This window comes from Phyllostomus hastatus, unplaced genomic scaffold, assembly GCF_019186645.2.
Source record: "Phyllostomus hastatus isolate PE091 unplaced genomic scaffold, TTU_PhHast_1.1 phas_contig_198, whole genome shotgun sequence".
NCBI classification, from domain to species: domain Eukaryota; kingdom Metazoa; phylum Chordata; class Mammalia; order Chiroptera; family Phyllostomidae; genus Phyllostomus; species Phyllostomus hastatus.
In genome coordinates this window covers 7,067,730-7,092,569 of record NW_025333715.1, presented here as the reverse complement: position 1 = coordinate 7,092,569, position 24,840 = coordinate 7,067,730, and the positions used below count along the sequence as shown (strand labels likewise).

At 51.0% G+C, this 24,840-nt stretch overlaps 1 protein-coding gene across 2 annotated transcripts in view; it reads right to left on the bottom strand.

Annotated features, from left to right (window-relative positions):
* Positions 1–24,840, bottom strand: part of PLA2G6 (phospholipase A2 group VI) — a 49,129-nt gene that overhangs the window by 14,351 nt on the left and 9,938 nt on the right. For both annotated transcript variants that reach the window (XM_045834802.1, XM_045834803.1), the window contains exons 3-5: positions 4,482–4,697; positions 3,249–3,432; positions 1,642–1,829 (exon numbers count right to left, since the gene is read on the bottom strand). In XM_045834802.1, coding sequence (XP_045690758.1) covers positions 1,642–1,829; positions 3,249–3,432; positions 4,482–4,697 — 588 coding nt within the window. The remainder of the gene's footprint in view (positions 1–1,641; positions 1,830–3,248; positions 3,433–4,481; positions 4,698–24,840) is intronic.

Genomic DNA, 24,840 nt, shown 5'->3' with positions numbered 1-24,840 from the left:
TGGGAGCAACCCAGTGTCCACCGACAGATGGCTGGAAAAGCACCATGTGGCCCAGCCAACAGAAAAGGGAGGAAATGCTGACCCACGCTCCAACACTACTGGACCTTGAGGACATCACACTAAGTAAAACCAGAGTCCTGGAAGGCCAGCAGACAGCAGAGGGGCTCCCAGGTGGGAGTGGGACAGCAGCGCCCTTGGTAACGCCAACGCCCGTGGTTCTCAGAGTGCAGCTACACTGGCTGCCACACGGAGGTGGCCCTGAGGAGCAAGGCTGTGTGCGCGTCAGTGGGGCCTGACCTGCATCATCCTGCAAGGATGGTCTCTGAGGCCTGAGCTACCCGCAGGGCGGCCTGGGCGGGGTAGGGAGGGGGCGTGGCTGCGGGCATCTGAAGAGGTGCAACCTGGAAAACACCAGGGTCCTGGAAGGGACATGGACGGAGCAGGTGACTGGGACTGTAGGGCAGCTGAATTCGAGCAGGAGCAGGGCCACCACGCCAGCTGTAGAGGACAGCATGGCCAGCACTGTGTCCACGCAGATGTCGCCCTGCCACCAGGGAACCTGAGTGCTGGGGGTGAGAGGGCTGGTACTGTCCCTAGCCAGCCACTTGGTCAAGTCTTTCTTAAAATCCCAGCTCATCCTGGCTGTGAGAGAGCAAAGGAGAGGAGGGTGCACTTGGACCAGACCTTCCAGGGGGCAGCAATGCCCAAGGGGCCAGCCAGGTCCCTAGAGGGAGGACAAAAGCTAAGGGAGGGTGAGTGCCCGCCCCTGGCCTGAGCGTGGCCTCTCCGTGCACTCAGCACTGGAAGGTCCAGGTGGCTTCCGAGTCTCCCGTCCCAGAGCTGTCCTCGTCTCCGTCCCTGCGAGGCCAGCACGGAGCACAGTGTCTAGGACTGAGGGGCCGGCTGGCCCATTCATTCATTCACTCATTCATTCATTCATTCTAGATGCTGGACCTGCCAGATAGTGTTTTGAGATAGTTACCTCTTCTATCCTCCCCCCATACCCATTACACACACACATTCACACACACACCACGTGGAAAAGGATTTTCCTGAGACCAGCATTCCCCAGGTGTGGGAGAAGGGAAGCAACGAGAGAAGGTTCTGGAGCTCCCTAAGACATGGGCCTGGGACCTGCGTCCCCACAGCGCCAACCAGGAAGGACACATTCACCTAGGCAGATGGGGCCCTGCGCCGCCCTGACGACCCCTCCTGGGCTCTGAGTCACCCGAAGAAGCTGGGAGCACCACGGCAGGACAGGGCTCAGACCAGGCTGGCGGGCGTGGGGGGAAGAGGACCCAGTTGGTGGGTCCCTCTGGGTCCTGGGGTTGCAGGAGATTCTGGCATGAGACCGCCCCCTGGGGCAGCTGGAAAGGGGGGCCGCAGGGAAGACTAAGGTGGCCCCTCTCCAGTCTGGCAGAGGCAGGGCTACGGTGAGAAGTGAAGGTGCACTTCAGAGCCCACAGACAGAGAGTCACATCGCCGCATAATTTCTTTGTGCCGGGTCAGCCTCTGGCGCCAGAATCTGACGCGCATCCAACGTGCCTGTAGAGCGCACTGCTCTGGCCGGGCGAGGGAGGGCTGGGGCCCGGCACCGTGTGGGTGGGCGGGGGTCAGGGGGAGTGCGGAGTGGGCACGTACTCCTTCTGGGAGAACTTCATGGCCGTGTGGATGGGGTAGCCGCGGGGCCCCAGGACGTTGCAGCGAGCGTTGTACAGCAGCAGCACGTGGACCATCTCCTGCTTCCCCATCTGGCAGGCCAGGTGCAGCGGGGTCAGCCCTTGGTTGTTCACCTGGTTCAGGCCGGCCGACGCGTTCTTCCCGAGGAGCTGCCGGCACAACAGCAGGTGGGCCGGGGCACGGCCCTCCCCCGGCACCCCTGGTGGCCGTGTCTCTCGGGGCACCGAGGGGAGGGCAGCCGGACCCCACGCGAACAAGAGAAGCGACAGAGCAGGGAGGCCGGGGAGGCGAAAAGGGAGCTGACTGCGCCAGTGTTGGCTGGGGCGTGGGTCTGGCAAGGCTGTGGGGCCATTTCCGAATAAAGAAACTGGAAATGAGGTTGCGTCTAGGGGTGGACACGGGGGTCTGGGAGGGCGGGGCAGTGTTTCTTGCTTTTCACTGTGTACCCTTCTGTCCTGCTTGAATGTTTTTCCGTACGTGCGGATACTGTTTTTCAACTGATAAATTACCAGCGTTACAAAGCAAGCCGGGGGGCTTGTAGTTCCTCACGGACGGCTGAGTGCTGTCTCCCCGGGGTTCGTCAGACCCCCCCCCGCCCCCCGCACCCGGGTGGGCAGCTGGGCGCGTCAGCGGCCCAAGGATGCACTGCTCTGGGGCCCTCCCTGGGCAGACTTCTGACCGTCGCTGAGCCCGCTTCTTTAGCAAGGAGGGCGGGCTGATGACGCCCACCCCCGAGGGCGTTCTGAGAATGAACTGGAGCACACTGGGCACTCGACACCCGGGACAGGCCGGGCAGGAGACAAGCGCGCGGTAAGGGACGGGCCCCGCTGCCCGTGACTGCCGTGCGTGCGCCTGGCCTCGCTGGGGCGGGATGCGCGTGGCCCGTGCGTGTGGGCCCTCAGTGTGCACGGCCAGGGTGGAGCTCGGCAGCGGCAGGGGCGTCCCGCCCCAGAGGGCACTCGGCCCTGGGCCGGAGCCCCTGCTCTCTGCAATAAGGCAGCTCCATTCTGGTGCCAAGGCAGAGACAAGGATATATAACCTTTGGAAGAATCTTCTAATTCTAGGCAGTAAACTACTGTCCCGTAATCTGGCTTTTCTATCTCATAAAGGAGCCTTTCAAGAACATCACTACATTTACGCACTCAAAAGTCTGACTTTTATTTTGCTGCCCAGCCAATTGAAGACCGGACGGGGTGCCTCTGGCCCAAGCGCCCAGAGGAGCCGGGTGGCGTTCTGTCTTGTCGGCGTCCCCGTGAGGAGTTAGGCTCGGTCCCCCAGACCACGAACGCCCCCACTCGGGGGTCTGACTCACGGCAGGTGCTCAGGAAGAGCGGAGCTAAACTCACCGGCCGGACCGGGCCTCTCCCAGGGCTGCGAGATCCAACGTGCCTCCTCAACCAGCGTGGGGAGGGAGGGGCAGGGCGGGGGCAGCACCCTCCCCAGAGGAGCTCAGGCCTTAAGGACCAACCAGGGACAGCGAGAGGCCGAGGGTGTCATCTGACCCCGAAGACGGCAGAGGGCACAGGGGGGTGTCGCTGGGCCTGGCGACCCCGCCCCACCCCGCTCACCTGCAGCACCTGGGTGCTGTCGCCCTGGACGGCGTAATGGAAGGCGGTCTCCCCGTTGTTGTCGGTGACGTCCATCTGGGCCTGGCAGTACTGCACCAGCTCCAGCAGGATCTCCGCGTCGCCCTTGCGGCAGGCCAGGTGCAGGGGCGTGCAGCCCTCCTCGTTCTCCCTGCTGTTGGCACAGCTGCGCGGGGGCGGGGGCAGGCCGGTGAGCGAGCGGACACGGCGGTGCGAGGTGAGCAGAGCGCTGAGAAACCCCAGTGAGTGCAGGAGAGGGATGTGGGCTGGGAGTTCGAGGGCGCGCGTGCCGCACTCACACCAGCTGGCTCACACTTGGCGCTGAGTCGCAATGTATGTGTGTCTCCTGTGACCTGTGCCTGTTTTCTGTTCTGGGGACACACCTGCAGGGGGATGTGCCCCAGGGCCACAGCAGCCTGGGTGGGCGGTGGGGTGGCACGGAAAGGGTCACGGAAGGCCGAAATCTCACTGACGTTGGGCAGTTCCCTTAACCTTCCTGGGCTCCAGTGACTGTGTCTGCTAAGGAATGACAACAACCCGGCCACGCCCGCCCCGGGAGCGGACAGACTGTTCGGACGAGACACCGTGACGTCCGAGAACAGGCCCCTCGGCTGCAAAGGGCAGCCAGGAGTCTGGGACACCGGGCCTGGGAGCTGAGCAGAGCGTCCGGGAGGAGCGCCGAGGGAGGTGTGGCCGCCTCGGGACGGGGCTGTGACCAGCAGGCACCTTCACCAGGGCGCCCGCTGCTCCAGTGCGGGTTGGGGGGGTGTCTGAGAGCACGGGTCCCAGGTCCCAGAGGGGCAACCAGACCTCTGGAAGGAAGGGGACCCCAGGGTCTGAAGCCTCTCTGGGCTGCTGAGGCTGAGCAGCCCGGCACAAGTCGAGTGGCTTCTCACTGGGATGCAGTACTTCGTGGGGGTGCTGGGAGGGTTCAAGGTCATGGTGAGTGCAAGACAGATACCCTGGGTCTAGCACCTGCCTGGCAGGGGCCCCAGCAAAGTTTTCCCTTCGACTTTAGTCAGCGTCCCCACGGACGGTCAACGTCAGAACCCGGAGGCAGTGCTGCCCCTCTGTGCGCCAAACATTCTGGGCAACCCTCGCGTTCATGGAGGGGAACTGAGGCAGGGCAGAGAGACTCCCTAAGGCCCCACCTGGCCACACACACTGTCCCAAGGGTCCTGGCCCCCTGCCCCACCCGGCAAGGCCCCCGCCCACCTGATGACGCGGCTATGGTGGAAGCACTCTCGGATGCCCAGCTCCACCGCCACGTGGGCCACGGACCAGCTGGGGTGGCTGCGGATGAGGTCGGTCAGCTGCTGCAGCACGTCCACCTGCAGGACTCGGGCAGAGCTCTCGTAGAAGGGCGGCAGCTGGGCCGAGAACAGCTGAAAGTGCGCCAGGGCGTCGGCCTCCGCCTCCAGCTGGAAGAGTCTGAGGGCACCGGACCGGGGAGGGAGACGGGAATGAGCCACGAGGGATCGCGTCAGCAGCCTCGGGTCCCGACAGGGAGGACACTGCCCCACCCCACTGGCTGGACGCCGCTCCCCCGGCACACACATGTGCACCCCAGATGGAGTTGGGACTTCCTTTTTATTTGAAAAGATTTCCCTTTTTTTAATTTTATATCATCATGTGGTGCTTTTAGATTTTATTTCACCCCAAGCCATGCCATGTCCACTTTCTAGTCTGACTGTCACAGCTGGGAGCCCCGGCCCCAAGTCCCCAGCCCCTCGGACGTGGGAGGAAGGGAGGAAGGATGTCGTTTAACCTAAACGTCCAGAGTATTATAGAAATCGTGGTGCATCTGTGGTGGAATATTATGCAACCACAAAAGTGAGATATTAACAAGGCAAGCAGCCCTGACTGGTGTGGCTCAGTTGGTTGGGCAAAGTGTCCTGCAAAGCCAAAGGTCCCCGGTTCGATTCCCAGTTCGATCCCCAGTCAGGGCACAGGCCTGGGGCTGTGCGTTTGGTCCCCAGTCGGGGTGCACACGAGAGGCAACCGATCGGCGTTTCTCTCTCACGTCGACGTTTCCTTCCCTCTTTCTCCCTCCCCGCCCCCTCTCTAAGAATAAATACATTTTTAAAAATTTTAAAGAAGAAAAAAAAATTTTTTAAAGAAGAAATCAATTTAGCTTAATTTAAAAACAGAGAAAAGTTATTTTGTAATGTTAAATTTAAAAACGGGATGCAAACTTTGTATGATACATGACCTAAACTGTGTTTTTAAAAAGACTGGAAGGAAATACGTGAAAATGTGCATAGTAGCATAATAATTTTAAAGGTTCTTTGTCCGCTTCTGGGGTCCCTAAAGTTCCTGCGAGGAGTCCAGATCATCGCTGCAGTCAGGAAAAGACGTCTTGTTCACTGGGAAGGCCGCGCGGGAGCCCGGGGCCCTCAGGGGAGGCTGCTGCGTGGAGGTGGAGCCGCCCGTCCCCCTTGGGGCCCTCCCAGAGGCAGCAGCCCACCCGCCCTGTCCGGTCCGCCCCCCACAGGTGCTGTGGGGGTCAGATGGTCGCGTAAATGCACTGTAAAAACCGAAAAGATCACACGTTGGGTGACAGCCACTTGAAGTCCTGCCCAGGGCTTTCAGCACACCGGCTTCCTCCCCCCCGACCTCCGCACACCCAGAGACCAGCCCGAGGGTCTGGCAGTGGCCAGAGGTGCTGGCTGGACGGGGCCAGCAGGTGCTTCCCCAGAGGGAGCAACTGCACAGCAAGTGTCCGCTGAGAGCCTGCCCAGCGCGGGACCCTGTCCACACGGAGGGTGGGCGTGTGAGCGAGCGAAGCAGACGGCGCGCCCTGCCTCCTGGTGGAGCTCAGGAAAACGCGAGAGGGAGCAATCCAAATGAGGAAGTCGGCGAAACAGACCCTTGGCAAGAAGCGCGACAGAAAAAACAGAGTGGGAGAGAGGGCCGCCCCTCACTGTCCTCGGCCGCAGGCTGCTTCGTCTCACTGGCCCCTCCACACCCAATGTCGCTGTGACGTCAGGGAGAAAGCGGCTGGGACTGGGCCCAGGAACTGGCCCCAGGGTCTGGAGTCGCTGAGGCGTGCGAGACCTTGACAGGGCACTTTTGATGGAGGGAGTGTGGGAACCAAAGCCCGATTAGAATGGGTTTCAGAAAGAAGGGGAAGGGAGAAGCTGGAGACAGCAAATACAGACCAGGCGGAGTCTTCTGCAGAGGGGCAAATAAAGGCAGCTACTGGGGAACGTGGAATCGGGCTTTTGAACGCCGATGGGATGACCCCCAAGAAAATGGGGTCCCTCTGAGGACTTCCACTTCCGTTAATGGCAGACTAGGTAATGTCAACAAGGTCACCAGCTGGAGATGACCAGAAATACTGGACAAAACACAGAGGGCACCTGTGTGCAGTGCTGGGTGCCTGGCCAGCCAGCCAGCCAGCCAGCGATGAACGGCCAGGCTGGAAGGGATCACGGACACGCAGGGAGTGAGCCCGATGTCCAGGCTGCTCTTTCCCGAGAGGCTGGGGGGGACACGCGGCGGCAGGAACAACCTCGCAGGCTCAGGGGACGGGGGCTGGAGGCCAGGGGTCTGCAAGCAGACAGCCCTGATGATCACCCCTCCTGTGGGCAGGGGTCCTGAACGTCTTCACGCTAGGAATTAAGGGCAGGCCACAAGGAAACAGACCCTCATGAGGGCTGTAGCTCAGCCTCCAATCATTTCACTTCCAGAAACTAGACTGAGGTTGTACCCAATGAGCCTGCTCCCCGGTACCTTGGAGAAGCGAACCCAAGGGAAGCATGGAACGGGGCTTCAGACGCTTCCTGCCAGCACTGTCGCGAACCCGGGGTCCGGCACGTCATTGAAACACGCCGGCCCACGAGGAGCTGCGCCAGGACAAACGAGAACCAACAGACACGGGCCTGTAAGGGAGTGGCCACAGATTAATTAGAGTTATCTGACACAGATTTCAAAACGACTGCGATGATACTCAAGAGCATAAAACAGAAGGTTTGCAATTTCGACGCAGAACTTTAAACTACAAAAAAAAAGTGGAAATTACAGAATTGAAAAATACGATTGTCAAAATGAAGACAGTGGCTAGGTATAACAGCAAGTTAGGCAATGCTGACGAGCAAGCAGGAAATAGGAGAGAAAAGAGTAAACAGAGAGAAGCACGAAGAGGCGAAGGCTGGGAGAATACAGGGAAGTGGAATAAAGACACAATATACGATGAAAAGATCTAACATACATACAAGTGCAGACACAAAGACAGAACAGAAAAAGTATTGGACAGAAGCCATATGTGAAGAGTTAGTAACTGTGAACTTTCCAAAACTGATGAAAAACGTTGATTTAAAATACCTTCTGAGCCTTCCTCCACCAAAAAGAAGAGAAGAAGAAGAGGAGGAGGAGGAGGAGGAAGAGGAGGAAGAGGAGGAAGAGGAGGAAGAGGAGGAAGAGGAGGAAGAGGAGGAGGAGGAAAGAAACTCACACTTAAGGACCCTGTAGAGGTTCTAAGACATGGCCCAGAACTCTCTGACACCCCTCCCACTAGGGGGGGATGTACAGCCCCTTTACTCTTTACTCTGGCTCCTTAACTGCTTCCCAACAGGACACGGCAGAAGTGATGCTGTCCTAGTTTCTGGACCAAGGCCTCAAGGGACTGGAAGCTTCCCCCTCTTTTCTCTTGGGACCCAGCCATCACGCTGCCACAGGGAAGCTGAAGCGCCCGTGCAAATGGCTGCTGGTCCCGGACCTCTGGCCCTGGACAAACGCCCAGCCCACAGCCGGCACCAACTGGCCAGGTGCGAGGGAGTCACTGCAGGGCGGACCCTGCAGTCAAGCCGCACTGGCTGACGCCGCGGGGAACGGCACTGAGGCGTGCCCACCGAGCTCCACTCAAACCACGGACCTGCGGGCTGCAGGACTGAGACGGTGCTCAGCCACCAAGTTCGGGGGCCATTTGTTGCACTAACAAACCCACAGCACTAACGGGGGGGACACGCACCAGGGGACACACAGGAACAGCGGGGACTGACATATGCGCCCTATTGCAGCTGCTGAGAACAAAATCCAAGGAGAAAATATGAACAATAGCAGAGGGGAACGGTCATCTTCAAAGACAACCACGTACACCGCCAGCTGGCTTGTCAACAATGGAAGCCAGAGATGCTGGACTCACGACCTCAAACAGCTAAATAAATACGTAAGTAAATACCAAAGAGAACTCTACACCCAGCAAGAAACGCCCTACAAGTATGAAGCGGAAATGAAAACATTTCGCTGGTCGGAAAGAGAGAGACGGGGAGACGGGCTGTCACCAGCAGACCTAAACGAAAGGAAACATAGAAGTGTGTTCATCGAGCAGAAGGAACCTAGTCCCAGACGGGTGATCGGAGATAAAGATGCAGGGAAGACGTGAGGCACCACGAACACGGTGAATATGTGGACAAATCTAAATGAACGCTGACAGTGTAATGCCTTCTTGGGCTAAAAAGAAAAGCATTAATAAAAAAAAAAAAAAAACAGTACAGGCACAGAAGCCTGCAGCGGTGCAAACGCAGTTAGGGGGGTTCTAAGACCTGTCTATGGTTCTGGAAGATTCGAGAATACCACTTGTACTTCAGTCAGGCCAAGGACGTATGTTTCAATCTCTAGAGCTCTGTCGAGAGCTGCGGAGGGTTCCAGATTGTGCCCTGGTTGCGCGCGGACGAGCCAGCCGACACGGTTTCATGGATGCTGGCAGGAGACACAAGATTCCTGGATCAAAGACAAAGGGCGACTTATGACTCACGGCAACAGCAGTGGCCAGTGTCGGCCTCGGAGCCAATTCCCTGGGATCCAGTTCCCACAGGGTGACACGAAGAGGGTCAGGTGACACCCGCTCATGTTGCATTCAAAGAGAGAAACCCTGAGTGCAGGGAACCTGAATCTTGTATAATCGTCAATAAGCAAATCTGTTTAAGTTCTGCTCTGGAGGAAGACACAGAGGAGTAAGCAGACCCAACGTCCGCTCTGGAGACCCCACCTCCGTCTTCCAAAACTGGTCACGTGTGAACATCCTTGTACAGAGAGCCTGGGGCAAAGGGAGTGGGCGTCTGCCAGCAAGACGCACACAACCACAGATGACCCGCAGAGAACTGTCCCCCAGCAGGTACCACTAAAAGATGCTGATAGAGTGCACAATTTTCAACACAGAGGGAAAAGGAAATAATAAGAAAACAGTCGTGAATTGCAAAAGCATTATGGTAAGTGGGAAAAAAAGTTAGACTCCTGAGACCACATTACGATTAAATGTGGTAACAGTAAAACCATAGTAAAGGAAGAAGATCAGTGTTTCCCAGAGGCCGTGGTCGGCACAGGGGCCGCGTCATTGTGAAGGAGCAGGAAAGGCCTCTGGGGAACAGAGATGTTCTGTAGGGTGACTGCAGAGACGGTTACACGAGTGGCCCTCATTGGACAGTGCACTTCAAACCGGTAAACTGTGGGTTTCTATAAATTGCAGCTCAGTAAACTTAATTAAACAAACAAAAATAAATGAAAACACACAAAAGAAAGGAATAAAGAAAATAAAATAGGAGGAACAAAAAAAGCAGTAAGATGCTAGATTTAAACTCAAATGTATCAGAATTACATTAAGTGTAAACAGATCAAATGTTCCAAATCAGTACAACAGACAGGGTTAATAGAAGAAACTACGTATCTTTCCAAGATTAAAAACAAAAGGAGACCCAGTGGTGGATCAAACGCTTGCCCTGGCACATGCCCTCGGCAGTGCACTTTGTGAGGGGACGGGACTCGGGGTGCCAGTCTTTGCTCTTCATGCAGTCAGGGCTCATTTGGATGCAGGACATCTAGCATCATGGCTCTTTCATGGAAGTGGACAATAAATAAAAGCAACCTGAGCCATGCCGTCTTCCTCCTGTCTCCAGTTCCAGAGTAGGGGGAAGCTGTGAACACCAGGATACACGAAGTGGTATCCTGGTGTTCACCTTCTGAGCCTTCCTCCACCAAAAAGAAGAGAAGAAGAGGAGGAGGAAGAGGGAGGAAGAGGAGGAGACGGCACCACTGACTCTCACAGGTATTCTACCACAGAAGTTCACACCATAATCACAGGGAACAAGAACAGATCAATTTAAGAAACAGAGGCTAACAAGAAGAGTCTCACTAACAATGAGAAGACAAAGAAACAATCCCCAAATGAAGGGAAAGGAGGAAGCCTCAGAAAAAATGCTAAATGAAATAGAGGCAACTCAACTATCAGATATTGAGTTCAAAACAATGATTATCAGGAAGCTCAATGAACTCACAATGAGCTACCAGAAACTACAGGGAAGCTACAATGATCTCACTGCAAACTATATCAACATGAAAAAGGAAATAGAAACTATCAACAAGGGCCAAGAGGAAATGAAGAATGCCATTTCTGAACTGAGGAACACAGTAGAAGGAATAAAAAGCAGGATTGATGAAGCAGAAGATCGGATTAGCGAAATGGAGGACAAAGTAGAAAAGAACACCCAGAAAGAGCAAGAAAAGGAAAAGAGGCTCAGAAAGAATGAAGAGGGATTAAGAGAAATGCAAGACAATATGAAACATAATAATATCTGTACAATAGGGATACCAGAAGAAGAAAAAGAGCAAGGGACAGAAAACCTATTTGAAAAAGTAATGATGGAAAACTTCCCTAATTTGATGAGAGAAAAAGTCACACAAATCCAGGAAACACAGAGTCCCACTTAAGAGGAACCCAAAGAGGTCCCACCTCAAGACACATCATAATTAAAATGGCAACATTTCAAGACAAAGAGAGAATATTAAAGGCAGCAAGGGAGAAACAGGAAGTAACATACAAGGGAGCCCCAATAAGGCTAACAGCTGACGTCTCAATGGAAACACTCCAAGCAGAAGACAATGGCAAGAAATATTCCAAGTAATGAGAACCAGAGGTCTGCAACCAAGGCTACTTTACCCAGCAAGGCTCTCAATCAAGATAGAAGGCCAAATAAGAAGCTTCCCAGACAAAAGAAGTCTAAAAGAATACACCTCCACCAAACCAGCTCTGCAAGAGATTCTAAAGGGACTGCTTTAAGGAAGGGAAGGAAAACAGAGAGAGAGAGAGGAACACACGTACATAAAAGGCAATGAATAAGTACCTATCAATACTAACCTTAAAAATAAATGGATTAAATGATCTAATCAAAAGACATAGAATAGCTGAATGGATAAGAAAACATGACCCACACATATGCTGCCTACAAGAGACCCACCTCAGGATAAAAGACCTGCACAGGCTGAAAGTAAAGGGTTGAAACAAATTTTCCAAGCAAATGGACAGGGGAAAAAAGCTGGGGTAGCAACACTTATATCAGACAAAACAGACTTCCCAAAAAAAGGGCCATTAAGAGAGACCCAGAAGGTCATTTCATAATACTCAAGAGAAGAATCCACCAAGAAGACATAAATATTGTAAATATACATGCACCCAACACAGGAGCACCCAAATACATAAAGAAAATCTTAGAGGACTTCAAGAAAGATATTGACAGCAACACAATTATAGTGGGGGACTTTAACACCCCACTATCAAAAATGGACAGATCTTCCAAACAAAATATCAACAAAGATATTGTGGCATTGAACAAGGCCCTAGATGAAATGGGCTTAACTGATATATACAGAGCCCTCCATCCCAAAGAAGCTAATACACATTCTTTTCAAATGTACACAGAACAGTTTCAAAGATAGACCACATGATAGGACACAAAACAAGCCTCAACAATTTCAAGAAAATTGAAATCATACCAAGCATTTTCTCGGATCACAAGGGACTGAAGCTAGAAACCAACCCCAAGGAAATAAACCCAAAACACTCAAAATCATGGAGATTAAATAGCATGCTATTAAACAATGAATGCATCAAGAATGAAATTAGGGAAGAAATCAAAAGGTTTCTGGAAACAAATGAAAATGAACTCACAACAACCCAAAACTTATGGGACACAGTGAAGGCAGTCCTGAGAGGGAAGTTCATAGCAATACAGGCCCACCTAAAAAAGTTAGAAACATTTCAAACAAACAACCTAACCCTACATCTACAAGAACTTGAGGAACAACAACAAAGACAGCCCAGAGCAAGCAGAAGGAAGGAAATAACCAAGATCAGAGCAGAATTAAATGACATAGAGACTAAAAGCACAATTCTAAGGATCAATGAATCCAAGAGCTGGTTCTTTCAAAAGATAAACAAAATGGACAAGCCTTTAAGCAGACTCATCAAGAAAAAAAGAGAGAAGACCCAAATAAACACAATCAGAAATGAAAGAGGAGAGATTACAACAGATACTGCAGAAATACAAAGGATTGTAAGAAATTACCACAAATAACTGTATGCCAAGAAATTTGAAAACCTAGGTGAAATGGACAAATTTCTAGAAAAATATAATCTTCCAAAACTCAATGAAAAAGAAGCAGAAAGCCTGAACAGACCAATAACAGCAAAAGAAATTGAAGCAGTAATCAAAACACTCCCAACACACAAAAGCCCTGGACCAGATGGTTTCACAGGAGAATTCTACAAAGCATTTAAGGGAGAGCGAACCCCTATCTTTCACAGACTATTCCAAAAAATCCAAAAAGATGGGAGACTCCCAAACTCTTTTTATGAGGCCAACATCATCCTAATTCCAAAACCAGATAAAGACACAACAAAGAAAGAAAACTTCAGGCCAATATCGCTGATGAACACTGATGCTAAAATCCTCAACAAAATACTGGCAAACCGCATCCAACAACCCATTAAAAAGATCAGACACCATGACCAAGTGGGATTCATTCCAGGGATGCAAGGATGGTGCAATATTCGCAAATCAATAAATGTAATACATCACATAAACAAAAGCAAAGACAAAAACCACATGATCATATCAATTGATGCAGAAAAAGCGTTTGATAAGGTACAGCACCCATTTATGATAAAAACACTCGGCAAAGTGAGAATAAAGGGAGCATTCCTCAACATGATAAAGGCCATATATGAGAGACCTACAGCCAACATCATACTCAATGGGCAAAAATTAAACTCTTTTCCACTAAGATCAGGAACAAGACAAGGCTGTCCACTTTCACCACTTCTATTCAATATAGTACTGGAAGTTTTAGCCACAGCGATCAGACAAGAAAAAGAAATAAAAGGTATCCACATCGGAAAGGAGGAAACAAAACTGTCACTGTTTGCAAATGACATGATAGTGTACATAGAAAATCCTATAGACTCCACCAAAAAACTACTTGACCTAATAAATGAATTTGGCAAAACAGCAGGATACAAAGTCAATATCCAGAAATCAAAGGCACTTCTGTACACCAACAATGAAACAGCAGAAGCAGAGATCAAGAAAAAAAAATCCCATTTGAAATAGCAAAAAGAAAAATAAAATACCTAGGAATAAACCTAACCAAAGAGGTAAAAGACCTGTATTCAGAAAACTACATAACACTGAGGAAAGAAATCAAGGAAGACACAAACAAATGGAAACATATACCATGTTCATGGATTGCAAGAATTAATATCATCAAAATGTCCATACTACCCAAAGAAATTTACACATTCAATGCAATACCTATTAAAGTACCAATGGCTTATTTCACAGACATAGAACAAACACTTCAAAAATTTATATGGAACCATAAATGACCCCGAATAGCTGCTGCAATTTTGAGAAAGAAGAGTAAAGCAGGAAGGATCACAATACCTGACACTAAACTATACTACAAGGCCACTGTAATCAGAACAGCCTGGTACTAGCATAAAAACAGGCACATGGACCAATGGAACAGAACAGAGAGCCCAGAAATAAACCCAAGTCTCTATGGTCAATTAATATTTGACAAAGGAGGCAGCAACATAAAATGGAGTAAAAATAACCTCTTCGACAAATGGTGTTGGGAGAACTGGACAGCTATGTGCAAAAAAATGAAACTTGAGCACCAACTTACACCTTATACAAAAATAAATTCAAGGTGGATAGAACACTTAAATATAAACCGTGACACCATTAAAGTCCTAGAGGAGAACGTAGGTAGAAAATCTCAAATATTTCACACAGAAACATTTTTAATGACATGTCCCCTAGAGCAAGGGACATAAAGGAAAGAATAAACAAATGGGACTTCATCAAAATAAAAAGCTTCTGCACAGCTAAAGAAAACAGTATCAAAATAAAAAGAAAACCAACTGTATGGGAAAACATATTTGCCAATGATACCTCAGACAAGGGTTCAATCTCCAAAATATATAAAGAACTTACACAACTCCACTCTAAGAAGACAAGCAACCCAATTAAAAAATGTGCAAAGGATTTGAACAGACACTTCTCCAAGGAGGACATACAGAAAATCCAAAGACACATGAAACAATGTTCAATATCGCTAGCTATCAGAGAGATGCAAATTAAAACCACAATGAGATACCACTTCACACCAGTCAGAATGGCCATCATAAACAAAGCAACAAACAACAAGTGTTGGGGAGGTTGTGGAGAAAAGGGGACCCTAGTGCACTGTTGGTGGGACTGCAGACTGGTACAACCACTATGGAAAGCAGTATGGAACTTCCTCAGAAAACTAAAAATGGATCTGCCTTTTGACCCTGCAATTCCACTGCTGGGACTCTATACTAAGAACACTAAAACACCAATCCAAAAGAACCTTTGCACCCCGATGTTCATAGCAGCACAATTTACAATAGCTAGATGCTGGAAGCAACCTAGATGCCCATCAGTAAATGAATGGATCAAAAAACTATGGTACATTTACACAATGGAATTCTATGCAGCAGAAAGAAAGAAGGAGCTCCTACCCTTTGCAACAGCTTGGATGGAGCTGGAAAAGCATTATGCTAAGCGAAACAAGCCAGGCAGTGAAAGACAAATACCATATGATCTCACCTTTAACAGGAACCTAAACAACAAAACAAAGAAACAAGCAAAATATAACCAAAGACACTGAAAAAGAGGACAGGCTAACAGTGACCAGAGGGGAGAGAAGAGGGAATTTCAGGGGAGAATGGGAAGGGTTTACAGGAACAAATTTAAAGGACACATGGACAAAAGCTAGGGGGAGGGTGGTAATGGGAGGGAAGTGGGGAGGGTTGGGTGGGTGGGCTGGATTGGGAGTAAAGGGGAGAAAACTGTACTTGAACAATGATTAAAATAAAAAAAATATTTAAAAATGCAAAAAAAAAGGAAATGTATTATATAAATATTGACCAAAAGAAAGCTGGTGAAGCTGTGTGAAGATTAGACAAAGAAATGTTCAAGGTAAAAAGCATTACTGGAAACAAACAGTTCACAATAGTAACTGTTTCAATTCACTAGGGAAATCTGACAACTATAAATTAACATGCACCTAATAACAAAACTCCAAAATACAGTTAAACTTGACAGAATTGAGAGCACTAGCTAAATCCACAGTCACACTGAGACAGTTTCCTGTCCTCTACTACTTACTTAAAACAACAGACCAAAAAAGCCCTACTGGATGTGGAACAATTAGTAAACATGACCTACAGATGTATAAAATAAACCACCACTATTCTGGGATTTCCAGCCAAGATGGAGGCGTAGGCAGACACACTGTGCCTCCTTGCACAACCAAAAGAAGGACAACAACAAATTTAAAAACAAAAAACAACCAGAACTGCCACAAAATCAAACTGTATGGAAGTCCGACAACCAAGGAGTTAAAGAAACATTCATCCAAACCGGTAGGAGGGTCAGGGACGGGCAGCTGAGCAGAGAGGATGTGCAGCAAGGCAGTAGCTGGTGGGCCAGCGAAGCCATGGCTGGCGAGCGGTGGTCCCACATTTGCGTTTGGGGAAACCAGGAGCAACAACTGGGGAGTGAGGCAGACCGCACAGCCCAGGGTTCCAGCTCGGGGAAATAAAGCCTCAAGGCCTCTAACTGAAAACACCTGTGGGGGTTGAGGCGGCAGCAGGAGAGACTCCCAGCCTCACAGGAGAGTTTGCTGGAGAGACCCACTGGGTCCTAGAACGTACACAAACCCACCCACCCGGGAATCAGCACCAGAAAGGCCCAGTCTGCTTGGGGGAAGCAGGGGAAGTGACTGAAATCCAGCAGAGAGCTGAGCAAGTAGAACTGTTCCCTCTTGGATCCCTGGCCCACGTACAACATCAAAACGCAGTGATGTGCTTGCCCCGCCCTGGTGAATACCTAAGGCTCCACTGCTTACTATGTAACAGGTGCACGGAGACAAAAAAAAAAATGGCCCAAATGATAGAACTGAACAAAGCTCCACAAAAAATACAACTAAGCAATGGAGAGATAGCCAACCTATCAGACGCACAGTTCAAAACACTGGTAATCAGGAAGCTCACATAATTGGTTGAGTATGGTCACAAAATAGAGGAAAAACTGAAGGCTATGAAAAGTGAAATGAAAGAAAATGTACAGGGAACCAACAGTGACAGGAAGGAAACTGGGACTCAAATCAACAATTTGGAGCAGAAGGAAGAAATAAACATTCAAACAGAGCAGAATGAAGAAACAAGAATTCAGAAAAATGAAAAGAGGCTTAGGAACCTCTGGGACAACTTGAAATAATCCAATCCTGAGTCATAGGGGTACCAGAAATAAAAGAGGAAGAGCAAGAAATTGAAAACTTGTTAGAAAAAATAATGGAGAATTTTCCCAACCTGGCAAAAGAAATAGATTTCCAGGAAGTCCAGGAAGCTCAGAGAGTCCCAAAGAAGTTCAACCTAAGGAAGCACACACCAAGGCACATCATAATTACATTACCCAAGATTAAAGGAGAGAATCTTAAAAGCAGCAAAAAAAAAAAAAAAAAAAAAGGATACAGTTACCTACAAAGGAGTGCCCACAAGACTGTCAGCTGATTTCTCAAAAGAGACCTTACAGGAAAGAAGGGGCTGGAAAGAAGTATTCCAAGTCATGAAAGGCAAGGACCTACCTCCAAGATTGCTCTATCCAGCAAAGCTTTCATTTAGAATGGAAGGGCAGATACAGTGCTTCCCAGAGAAGGTCAAGTTAAAGGAGTTCATCACCACCAAGCCTTTATTACATGAAATGTTAACCTGACTTAGCTATGCAAAAGAAGATAAACAATATGAATAGTAAAAACAACAAACTTACAACTATCAACAACCTAACCTAAAACAAAAACAAAAACAAATTAAGCAAACAACTAGAACAGGAACAAAGTCATAGAAATGGAGATCACATGGAAGGTTATCAGTGGGAAGGGGGAGGGGAGAAAATGGGGGGAAAGGTACAGGGAATAAGAAGCATGAATGGTAGGTACGATATAGACAGGGGGAAGTTAAGATAGTATGGGAAATGGAGAAGCCAAAGAACTTACATGTTCAACCCATGGAAATGAACTAAATGGTGGGAATGCAGGTGGGAGGTGGGGGTACAGGGCAGAGGGGGATAAAAGGGGAAAAAATGGGACAACTGTAATAGCATAATCAATAAAATATATTTAAAAAACACTATTCCCACCAAGTACAGAAAACACATTCTTTTCAAGCCCACTCATACAAAAATTATAAATATTGGACCTGTGCTGAACCATAAAGCAAATCTGAACAAATTTCAAAGACCTGAAAATACTTAGACTATGTTCTCCAACTGCAATGCAATTAAGAGATCAATAACAAAAAGACAACTAAAAATGTCCTGTATGTTTGACAATTGAGCAAGATACATATAAACTACCTATGGTTCAAACAAGAAGCCGAGGTGAAATTTAGGAAATATCCTGACTCAATGAAAATGTGAGTATTAACCATCGACCTTGTGGGACGAACCCCTCTGCCCTGGCTGTGACGGAGGAGCTCGTACCAGACTAGCCTCCCAGCTGAAAACAAATACAAAGGCAGAATTACACTCAAACAGCTACTGGAAGGCACCGGAGAAAGCCCAAGGCGGGCAGGCCCTCGGGGCCGGGGCTTCAGAGGAAAGGGAAGCACACCGAGGCAGCCCACCTTCTCCCTCGGGCACCGTGGAGTCTGCGGTGCAGGACGTAAAGGCCACGAACACAGCTGAAGCCTAGTGCTGCCGGCGTTCTTACAAGACTGGGCAGAGAGAGGCTGGTATTTAGGGTTTCCAAGATGGCCAGGACTTGGACGGATCACAGCGCAGTGAGCCCCAAATTCTGCATGCAATTTTCTCTCATAAGCTAGGCAGAGCAAGATGTCAAGAAACCAAACAGGCCGTGGCTGATGTGGCTCGGTGGATTGAGTGCTGGCCTGCAAACCGAAAGGTTGCCAGTTCAATTCCCAGTCAGGGCACATGCCTGGGTTGCAGGCCAGGTCCCAAGTGGGGGGTGTGCAAGTGGCAACCAATCGATATATCTCTTCCACATTGATATTTCTCTCCCTCTCCTCCCTCCCTTTCCCTCTCTCTAAAAATAAGTGGAATAGAAAGAAAAGGAGGGGAGGGGAGGGAAAGGGAGGGAAGGGGAGGGAAAGGGAGGAAAGGGGAGGGAAAGGAAGGGGAGGGAAGGGAAGGGAAGGGGAGAGAAAGGAAGGGGAGGGAAGGGGAGAGAAAGGAAGGGGAGGGAAGGGGAGGGAAGGGGAGGGAAAGGAAGGGGAGGGAAGGGGAGGGAAGGGGAGGGAAAGGAAAGGAAGGGAAGCAAATAGGAAACATCAGCAGGGAGAATAGAGAGCTGGGCAGAAATCTGTCCATTTTTTGGTAGTAGGGAAATAGAGATTGAAGGTCAGTGCCCATCAAGGTAGAAGGACCCTGGCAAAACCAAGGTGTTCAGCTGAAGCTTAAAAACTGCTCCCCGTAGTAGTAGAGGTTATGACCTAGGAGTGAAGGGAAGCTCAAGACAGACCAACATCAACAAAGCATGAAATACAGCTTTAACTGAGTCTTTTGAAGGAAGACAATGCCATCCACAGTCTCTATTAATATTTTTTTGGTTTTCTTTTTTTTAATTTATTTATTTTTAGAGAGAAGGGAAGGGAGGGAGAAAAGAAAGAGAAAAATATCAATGTGTGGCTGCTTCTCATGTGGCCCCCACTGGGGACCTGGCCCACAACTCAGGCATGTGCCCTGACTGGGAATTGAACCAGCAACACTTTGGTTCACAGCCTGCACTCGATCCACTGAGCTTCACCAGCCAGGTGGTGGTTTTCTTTTTTAAATTACATTTTATTGATTATTACAGTTGTCCCAATTTCCCCCCTTTTCCCCTATCCACCAAGCAACCCCCACCCCTGCAGGCAATCCCCACATTATTGTTCATGTCCATGGGTCAAGGGTATAAGTTCTTTGGCTGCTCCATTTCCTATGCTGTACTTTACATCTCCTGGCTGTTCTGTGACTACCTATTCTTAATCCCCTCACCTGTTCACCCATTCTCCACACCCCCTCCCGTACGACAACCATCAAAACGTTCTCAGGATCCATGGTTCTGTCTGTTTTTCTCTTTGTTTAGTTTTTTTTTTTAAGATTTTATTTATTGATTTTTAGAGAGGGAAGGGAGAAAGAGGGAGAGAGAGAAACATCAATGTGTGGTTGCTGGGGGCCATGGCTTGCAACCCAGGTATGTGACCTAACTGGGAATCGAACCTGCGACACTTTGGTTCGCAGCCCATGCTCAATCCACTGAGCTACACCAGCCAGGGCTGTTTAGTTTGTTTTTTAGATTCAATTGTTAATAGATATGTATTTGTTGCCATCTTATTGTTCATAGTTTTGATCTTCTTTCTGTTAAATAAGTCCCTTTAACATTTCATATGACAATGGTTTGGAGATTATGAACTCCTTTAGTTTTTTCTTGTCTGGGGACCTCTTCATCTGCCCTTTGATTCTAAATGATAGCTTTGCTTTTCATCACTTTGAACATTTCTTGCCAGTCCCTTCTAGCCTGCAAAGTTTCTTTTGAGAAACCAGCTGATGGTCTTATGGGAACTCCCCTGTAGGTAACTAACTGCTTTTCTCTTGCTGTTTTTAAGATTTTCTCTTATCTTTAACCTTTGGCATTTTAATTATTATGTGTCTTAGAGCGGGCCTCTTTGCATTCATCTTGTTTGGGACTCTCTGAGCTTCCTGGATTTGCATTTCTATTTCCTTCACCAACTTAGGAAAGTTTTTTTTTTTTTTTCATTATTTTTTCATAGATTTCTAATTTCTTGCTCTTTCTCTTCTCCTTCTGGTACTCCTATGATGCTAAGGTTGTAACACTTGAAGTTGTCCCAGAGACTGTTTACCCTCTCCTCAGGTTTTTTTGGATTCTTTTTTATTCTTGTTGTTCTGATTGGTTGTTTTTTGCTTCCTTATGTTCCAAATTATTGACTCGATTCTCAAACTTTATCCACTCTACTTTTATTTCCCTGTAAATTGTTCTTTATTTCAATTAGGGTGTCCTTCCTTTCTGACTGCATCTTATGCTGTTAAGGTCCTCACTAAGTTCCTTGAGCATCTTTACAACCAGTGTTTTGAATTCTGAATCTAATAGATTGCTTATCTCCATTTCGTTTGGTTCTTTTTCTGGAGTTTTGATCTGTTCCTTATTTTAGGCTATGTTTCTTTGTCTCCTTATTTTGGCATCCTCCCTTGTTTGTTTCTATGTATTAGGTAGAGATGCTATGACTCTCTCTTAGTAGCATGGCCTAATGTAGTAGGTGTCCTGTAGGGTCCAGTGGCACAGCCTCCCCTATCACCCAAGCTGGGTACTTGAAGTGTGCCCCTTGAGTGGGCTGAGTACACCCTCCTCCTCTAGTTGAGCCTTAATTGCTGTTGGCAGGTCAATGGGAAGGATTTACCCAGGCGAGTCAGCTGCAAGGACTGGCTGTGACCACTGACAACCAACCTCGTTCCTCCATGGAGCATGAGCTGTGCAGGGGCAGGGTGGTGGTGCTCCAACGTGGTCTGTAGCTGCCCACTGGGTGCGCAGGTTCTGGAGGTTCCCAGGTGTTGCAGGCCCAGGTCAGTCCCCACCTGTGTTCTGCCCAGGGCCACTCTGCATAAGCTATAAAGCAACCTGAGGTGGCTTCTACTTGTACTGACCTAGGAGGTTCCCAGGTGAAGCCAAGCTGTGAATCTGGGCTGGTTGCTGCTAGTGCTGGGCCTGGGGCCACTTAGCTACATGGCCTTGGGAAATTACTTAATTTCTTTGAACTGTGTTTCCTCCTCTGTAAGCCAGGTCAGTAACATGCCCTGCCCCCCCCCCCCCCGCCCCAGGACTACTGTGGGGCTAAAGGGAGTTCACTCTCACATGGGATGCGCCAATGGACGCAGACCCTATTACTGCCGCTGTGGCCGTCTGCAGCAGCCCGGGTGCGATCTCTCCACCCAGCGGGCATGCAGCTGCGGGGCCCACAGACCTGAGGCAACAGAACCTGGGCATTCAGAAGGTCCTGGTTCTCTTCCTCCCCCTGAAGCTACGCATGCCCCCTAACAGCAGCTGCAGCAAAGAAATACCTCTACCCAGGGCCAGGCTGGAAGCAGGGCCTGGAGGTCTACCTCTGACCCCTGACTTAAGTGCTTAGGGACAGTTCAAAGCCCTGCAGGCAAGTAAAGGAGGAAGAGACATTTCAAGGACGGAGTCAGCCCCTAAGGAGGACATTTGTATACTGATCCTTCTCCCTGCAGACTGTGGGGAGACTCCCCAGGCTCCTGGCACAGTGCCCTGAGCCCACCCCACCACAGCCCTCACTCCCAGGCACACCCCCAGCCTGGGCACTGCCATTTCGACAACTCCTCATGATTGCCTCCCCTCCAGCACCCCACTCTCCAGCCCTCCATCCACACTTCGCAGCTCACCCCCTCGGAGGACCCTGCATCCAACAGGCTCCCCTGGCCCACAGGGGCCCTCGGGAAATACCGCCGAGGCTGAGTGAGTGTATCACACGCGCCTCACAAAGCTGACTCGTGCCAGGCACCAGGCTGCTGGGTGCTGGGGAGTCACACCAGGACGAACAAGACAGAGCCAGCCCCTACCCTCACGGGGTCTGTGGGCACCAGGAAGGCAGTCTACTGAGCGCAGGGAAGGGGTGCGCTGGGGACAAGCAGGAGTAGCGCCTGCTCCAGCATGAAGGCCGGGGAAGGGCAGGTAGAAGTGAGGCCAGCAAAGAAAGGCAAGTGTCCGAGGCAGAGGTAAGAGTCTGGGCAAAGGTCAGGAGCACGGGGCGGCCCGAGATGAGACCAGAAGGAGCGGCGAGGCCCCAGGAGGGGCCCTGCCAAGCCATGCTCATCAGCTGACCTGTCAAGGGAAGAGAAGCCCTTGAAGAGTTCACCAGGGGAGTGAGTGATCAGCTTCGCCCTCGAAGGTCGCTCTGGCTGCAGCCTGCAGAGTGTGGGAGGAGAGCGAGGCCGCAGGCAGGAGTCCCCGTGCAGGACAGCCACGGCCTGCAGAGCCGACAGCGCAGCGGAGAGGCGCGGGGCCCCTGGCTTTGGGCTGGAATGTGGCTGGGACGCAGCCTCCCTTGCAGTTAGCTGTGGGCGTGTGTGCATGCGTGTGTGCATGCGTGTGCACATGCGTGCAAGTTAAGTCCTGGCCAAAGGCATTTCCATGGAAGGCCTGGGTGTAAATTTCCAAAAAGGGTCCCTAAAAGAGAGAGCCCTTCTGCCTTTCTGCTGGCTGTGATGTGGCTGTGATGGCTGGATCCGGGGTGGCCCCCTGGGGACACACGGTGCTCCAGGGGCCGCAGGCCACACAGTGGTGGGGCAACAGGACAGGGGCCTGGGCCCCGGGGGACTCTGGGGAGCAGAGCTGCCACACCAGCCCTCTCTGCCATGGCAGTCACTCCGGAGGAAGCTAAAATCTCATCCTGTTTACCCACTGTCCTGCGGGGCTTCCTATCACCGAAGCCGAACCAAGCGTGCTGAGAGAGAAGAGGCGGACTCAGGATATCCTCGGAGGAGGACTGATGGACCCTGGCAGGGACCCAGACCTGGGGCTGAGGGAGGAATCCGACCGCTCCTGGGTGGCACAGCCGTGCACATGGGTGCTGAGGCCCCGTGCTGACTTGAGCGCGAGCGGGTTAGAGAGGAGAGCAGAGAACAGAGAGCAGAGCCGGGTGAGGAATGTCAGGAATTCCAAGAGGAGACAGGAGCTTAGCTGGAAGCCCCACCCAGCAAGGCTTCCGATCCCGTCTGAAAACAGGGGCACACGGCTGCACAGAAAGAGAGAGGCATCAGGAGCCAGATGAGCCAAGACTCTGCCTCCTCGCTGCTTCCTGTGCAGCCCTGCGTGAATCACGTCTCCTCCCTGAGCCCCGGCTTTCTCATCCATACAAGGAGACACTGCCTTCCCTGCTTCCCTCGGCGGGTGGCGGGAGGGGGTGCTAATGCACCGCGTGCGGAAGCGCTGCCAAGGGCAGGTGCCGCCCACCCGAGGGCAGCAGCAGTGCAGGTGTCGTCAGTGACAAACTGCAGGCGAAGGGCTGGGCCCCCTGAGATGAAAGTCTGCCTGCAGGGGGGCTCAAGCTTCTGAGACAAATGTGGAATCCTGTCAAGGGGTCTTTACAACTCACAGGACTTGGTGAGGATTTGCATGTGGAGGGTGTGAAGGCCCCAGGACAGGGCACCTCCAGAGTAGGGATGAGCGGCGCCCCCCAGGCGCGGACCCCCTGCCCTGGTCGGCTGTGCACCTGGAGCAGCCGGCCCCAGCTGCAGCCAGAGTCCGGACTAGCCCTGCTGTGTGAAAACCGCTGTCTGGACTGGCCACGGAACTGTGTTCTTTGCCCAGCTGCCCACTGTGGGTGCCTCTGCCTCAGTTTCCTCGTGGAGCCAGGCCCTGATTGCCGGAGCCTTGCTCTTCTCCGGGTGGCTGGACCTTGACCTCTGGCTGCCACTCTCTGAGACTCTTGCTGCCACGCCTCCTTAATCAGCATGAGCCCCAGAGGTTCCCTCCAGCCCCGGAGGCCCCTGCAGCCCAGGCAGAGCCGGCCACCTGCAGGCTGCCTCCTCCGCGCCCGCCACCCTGCAGGTCTGGAACAGCCCCATCCGCTCCACTCTGCAGACACACTCCTACTCATCCTTCCACACGCGGAGGAGCCCGCCAGGAAGGGGTTGCCCTCTGTGTCCCCACCGTTCCGTGGGCACCGCCTCCATCACAGCACCCCCCGCATGGCACTGCCTGGTTGGCAGGTCGCCCCACCCGAGGACCGCACGTTCCTTCAAAGCATAGAGCGTGTTTTGTCATCTCGCAGGGGCAGCCGGGCCTGGCCCAGGGCCCGGGACCCCAGAGACACCGGGGGTGCTCGGTGCCTGTCGACTGGGTGGATGGATGGAAGACGGGCAACCGGATGGACGAGTAAATGGAAGAGGGGCAATCGGTCCCAGCCCAACTCAACGCCAGCCTGCAGGGTCCCACGCTCCTCCGGACCGTGCATTTTGGGTCCTTGGACACGCCTCTGCTTTCCCCAACAGCCCTGCAGCTGGCTGCTGAGCCCCTCCCGCTAGCCCAGGGCCGTCAGACTCATTTTTACCGGGGGCCACATCAGCCTCGAGGTTGCCTTCAAAGGGCCGAATGTAACTTTAGGACTGTATAAATGTGACTGCTCCTCAACAGTTACGCGACAGCTCGGTGCTGCCACCAGGTAGAAACAAGGTAC